This window comes from Gopherus flavomarginatus, chromosome 1 (genome assembly GCF_025201925.1).
Source record: "Gopherus flavomarginatus isolate rGopFla2 chromosome 1, rGopFla2.mat.asm, whole genome shotgun sequence".
NCBI lineage: Eukaryota > Metazoa > Chordata > Testudines > Testudinidae > Gopherus > Gopherus flavomarginatus.
Window position 1 is genome coordinate 367,312,716 of NC_066617.1, and position 5,153 is coordinate 367,317,868.

The 5,153-nt window shown below is 47.3% G+C and overlaps 1 protein-coding gene across 1 annotated transcript; it reads left to right on the forward strand.

The window, feature by feature from the left end:
• Positions 1–479: 479 nt before the first annotated feature.
• Positions 480–2,520, forward strand: LOC127044013 (olfactory receptor 52K1-like). Its single transcript, XM_050938344.1, has 2 exons — positions 480–639; positions 1,706–2,520. Exons 1-2 carry the CDS (start codon positions 480–482, stop codon positions 2,518–2,520), a joined length of 975 nt encoding a protein of 324 aa, XP_050794301.1.
• The last annotated feature ends 2,633 nt before the right edge of the window (positions 2,521–5,153 follow it).

A 5,153-nucleotide genomic window follows, 5' to 3' on the forward strand; every position in this document is an offset into this window, starting at 1 on the left:
TATGGGTGACCCTATTTGTGACCCTATCTCAGGGTTCTACTGAACCTTCTATTTCTCTTGCATTTAAGCCCTTCTGAGCTGTCAACCTAAGCCATTCAGACATTGGGCTAGTTGTCTTTCCAGGTCCTCAAAACTGGAACTGAGGGTACAGCTGTGGTCCAGCTCTGAAGAGAAGCAGCAGTTAGAAGAGCATAGAGAAAAGGTCCTTGTGCACAGCTTGAGCAAATCCTTGGAGAGCTGTAGAAAAGACGGCCATTTTGAACTGGATCCTGTGGTTTATGAAGCCAGGGAGGCCCAGGAGTTGGCGGAGGCCAGGGTGAAGGGGCTGCTATGGGAGAAGGCAGACAGAGGCATTCTGCATACATTGGGGTCCAGAGAGCAGCAACCTGCAGCGACAAAGAGTTTTCATTGCCGACACTAACCCTCCATGTGGTTTCAATTCCAGACTCTGAAATGGTCCTGGAAACTGGCCGTGCACCATGTCATGCTACAATCACTCCAACCCCTCCAGCTTCCTCCTAATGGGCATTCCCAGGCTGGAGGCCACCCACTTCTGGATCGCCTTCCCGTTCTGTGCCATGTACATTGTGGCCCTGCTGGGGAACTTCACCCTCCTCTTTGTGATCATGACAGAGCCAAGTTGTGACGTTATTGATATAAACTGGGACCATATAGAATAAGGGTTGCAACCAAGGTCCTGTAGTGGCACCAGATCTTATGTAGAGGGGGTCATAGAAGGTGTCTAAGACCAGGTTATGGGTTATTGGTTATGATTATGCTGTCTGTATATCTGTACCATTTTGTAGTTGAAGTTATAAGTATTGGCTGTATACTGTCTGTATTTCAAATTGGTGCTGTAGTTCTGGGTGACACCCCAGACAAGCTGGTGTTAGCTGTGCTTATCCTGCTTGATGGCCCATTAAGGACCATCAGCTACACAATTGACCCATTGAGAGGAGGCAGATATGCCTTGCAACTCAGCAAAGTATGCAGGGACTTGCCCATGTGACTCCAGACTCGATTTTGCTGTAATTTTCCACAGTAAGAACAAAGACGTGTTCTTACACCTGGAAGAGCCTATATAAGGTTGATGCCTCATCTCCATCTTGTCCTCAATCCTGCTTCCTACCTCTGGGGGGACTTTGCTACAAGCTGAAGCTCTACACAAAGGACTGATGACCCATCCCAGCAGGGGAAGTACTCCAGAGACTTGATTTGAACCTGCAGTTTACTCCATCACTGCTACAAGCCTGAACTAAGAACTTTGCCATTACTGTATGTAATTGATTCCATTTAACCAATTCTAACTCTCATCTCTATCTTTTTCCCTTTATGAATAAACCTTTAGATTTTAGATTGTAAAGGATTGGCAACAGTGTGATTTGTGGGTAAGATCTGATGTGTATATTGACCTGGGTCTGGGGCTTGGTCCTTTGGGATCGAGAAAACCTTTTTCTTTTACTTGGGTGTTGGTTTTCATGACCATTCTTCCCCAGGACATGTGGGACTGGTGGTGATACTGGGAGACTGGAGTGTCTAAGAAAATTGCTTGTGTGATTTGTGGTTAGCCAGTGAGGTAAACCAAAGTCCTTTTTGTCTGGCTGGTTTGGTTTGCTTCAGAGGTGGAAAAACCCCAGCCTTGGGCTGTGACTACTCTGTTTAAGCAATTGGTCCTGAATTGGCACTCTCAGTTGGGTCCCGTCAGAACTGCATCATCACACGAGCCTGGACTTGCTCATTTACTACTTCCTCTGCATGCTGGCAGGCATCGACCTGGTGCTCACCACCTCCACCATGCCCAAGATCCTGAGAATCTTCTGGTTCCACTCCCATGAAATCGTCTTCAAGTGTTGTGTGGTCCAGATGTTCTTCATCCGCAGTCTCTCTGCCATGGAGTCCGGGGTGCTGCTGGCCATGGCCTTCGACCTCTACGTCTCCATCTGCAAGCCATTGCGCTACACCACCATCCTCACCAACGCCATCATCGCCAAGATCGGGTTGGCTGTCTTTATGTGGGGCATTGGGCTGATGACCCCCTTGACGTGCACGGTCAGTCGCCTGCTGTTCTGCGGGCCCAGGGTCATCTCCCATTCCTACTGTGAGCACATGGCTGTGGTGAAGCTGGCCTGTGGGGACATCACGCTCAACTATGTCTACGGGATAATGGCCGCAAACTTTGTGGTGGGCTCAGACTCCATCTTCATCGCCATCTCCTACATCCTGATCCTCCGAGCTGTCCTTAGCCTTTCCTCCAGAGACGAGGGCCTGAAATCCTTCAGTACCTGTGGCTCCCATGTGTGCGTCATCCTGGTCTTCTACACTCCAGTGCTGTTCTCCTCCTACATGCAGCACTGGGGCCAGAACATCCCCACGCGCATCCACATCCTGCTGGCAGACCTCTATCTCTTGGTACCACCTATGCTAAACCCCATCATATACAGCATGAAGACCAAGCAGATCAGGGGCCAGGTGCTGAGGCCATTCTATCAAAAAACTGAGGTCAGAATTAACTTCTACTGAGAATAATTTCTTGTGTTCATGGCGATTCTGTTCTTCTGGGTCTTGGCCAGGATTATCAACCTAGCTGGAAGGAAGGAAGCACCAGAAATTTCATGAGAACATCTTCTTGTGGGATTCCCAGCCCAAGAGTCTCCAAGGTTCCTTTTACACTGAATATCACCAATGCTCCTTTTCCCAACAACACCTGGTAAAAGACTGTTCCCATATCAGAGGTCAAGTTCTACACATGAATCTATCCCTCCTTCCCTCCCTCCCTCCCTCCTTCCAACTATCTAGCATCAATCTGCATATCTACCTATCTATAGCCTTGAATGGCTGCCCAAGTGTGGCTGTTGCTGACTCTAACTAGCAACTCTCTGTGTGTTCAAGAGCAGAATTCCCCCTGGATGTATAGTGTATCTTTCCACCATAGCTTGCGACTTTACTTGCGCTGTTACAGAAAAACTTAACTCGGCTGCATTGTGAGAGGAAGACGAAAAGACATCACCCTACATTGCTCAGGGGTGTATTTTTGTGAATCTCAGCCCTGCAAGTTACTCAGAAGCTATTTTAGAAAATCTTAACAATGTCCTGACAGTCTCCTTCTTCCACTTGTAATGTCACCTTGTCTCAAACTTTTTGATCACCTGTTTCTTGTGTCTTCCTCACCTTTATGTCTGTTTTGTGACAATGTTAAAGACAAATTTAAGAGAGAAACTGTATAGTGCACAATATGCACAATGACAAGAGCAATGAAAAATGAAATGATTAAAACGTGCCATTTGGAAATTGTGGTAATACTGATTGTATGCAAGGCCCATTGCACTAGCCCTTGTTGCTATTATTCAATAATATTGGTGTTTACACAGGGTGTCTCAGCACAGCTCACAATGGGTGTGGAAAGGGGTGAAACCAAAGCTGGAATTAGAAGGTGTGAGAAAGCCTTTGTCTCTCTGCCACCCCCCAGCGCTGCACACCAGTATCTGAGCACACTCCTACTCAGTGGATTTAGATGTCACTTTCCAAGCCTCTGCTGAGGTGAACAAAACTCCATTAATCCTCCCTGGACAGGTTCTCCCTTCTCTAGCCATCATCGCTGCCGTATGAGATGCAGGACTCCATTTTAACTATGATGAATATTATCAGCTATTCCCGTGGGATTTAGGCCAGACAAATGGAAATAGCACCAGACCTGCTCCTCCTCATCCATCTGTCACACAGAAACCAGCGCAAGGAAAATGAGACCTTTTGGAAGTGGAAATGCTCTACCTGTAACACACACGAGAGTAACCCGAGGCACTCAGAACCTGTCTTCCCTGACATCATTATTGTCCCGACTGGTTTTCTACTGTCCATCCAACCGCATGTTTAATTTTTGATGGATGGTAACATGATGGGACACTCCTGTCAATCCAGGTTGGGACAACTGATGTGCCTTGAGAATGGGGGCATGGAGAAAGCAGCAGAAGGAAAGTGGGATACTCATTCCTGCATGTATCTCATGCTTAATGAAGGAGGAAGTTCCTATCACTGGATGGGTCTGGAAGTGCTGTGGTTACTGGATAGAGTCTGGCCCTGGGAACTAAGTGCTGGTGGGAAAACCCCAAGTTCGTTAAGTGGATCCCCAATCCCAACCTACATTCCTGAGAATACCCTGCTTGTCTCCTACTAGGCCCAGACCCCTTGGTTCCCTCCCACAAGCCCTGAGGAGGCAGGAGTTAGTGCCAGGCAGAAACACTGCACTCAGCTAAAAACCAACAATTGAATCTGGGCAGAGACGAGTCCTCAGGCAGTGAAAAGGACCATTCAGGGGCCCCTGTGAGGAGTCACAAACATTGTTCTCCTCTCAGCTCTAGCAGAAGTACAGAGTCCCCAGTGCCTCAATATACAGCCTAATACTCACTAATGTGACTGAGTGTATGTCTACACTGGATCATAAACCTGGGCGTGATCCCAGGCTCAGGGCTAATCACCTGTTGTATTTACACTTTAATTGTGCTGACTCAGGGCTTGGACTCATGGTCCCAGGATCCTGCAGGGCTGGAGGATCCGAGCTTGAGTCAAGCTGGGAACCAGGGTTTGAGCCCCATTGCTTTGCAGTGGAGCTGCAGCCCTGCTTACCTCATGTCCCAGGAGTCCATTGGAAGTATCCCACAATTCCATGGGACAACTTCCTTAGTCTTTTCTATCCCAACAATCTACAAACCACTCTGTTGAAAACAGAAGACATCCCCTGACCTCGGACAAACAGCAGCTTTAACCCATTCTTTTCTGATCAGCAGTCTTCAAACACACTGTCAGAGAGCCACTACACTTATAGAAACTTTTTAATTTTAAGAATAACTGAAATGTACAAACATCAAGAAATGGAACTGTGCACCAACATTGCATGGATCAGCATTTAACAGTGTTATAGCAGGTGACAACTGTACAATGTTAACCCTAGCCCCTTCAGTTCAAAAGTTGGCTTTTCTTGTCTTTGCCACTGGGAACAGCAGCAAAGCGAGAGAGGCAATGAATGTCCAATGGCATTTTCAAGTGATAAAATAGCAAGCCATGTCAGTCGCTTGTCAGCCGCCATCAATCAAAGATATGTTTTAAGGAGCCCAAGCTTCAAAATTGTGCTCATCACTCACGACCAGAGACGTCCCTTG

Bases quoted from the DNA above. Each gene is read 5' to 3' on its own strand.
- LOC127044013 (XM_050938344.1), top strand. From the start codon at position 480: ATGTCATGCTACAATCACTCCAACCCCTCCAGCTTCCTCCTAATGGGC. The intron at 640-1,705 runs GTTGTGACGTTA...GGGTCCCGTCAG, and splicing joins TGTGATCATGACAGAGCCAA to AACTGCATCATCACACGAGC.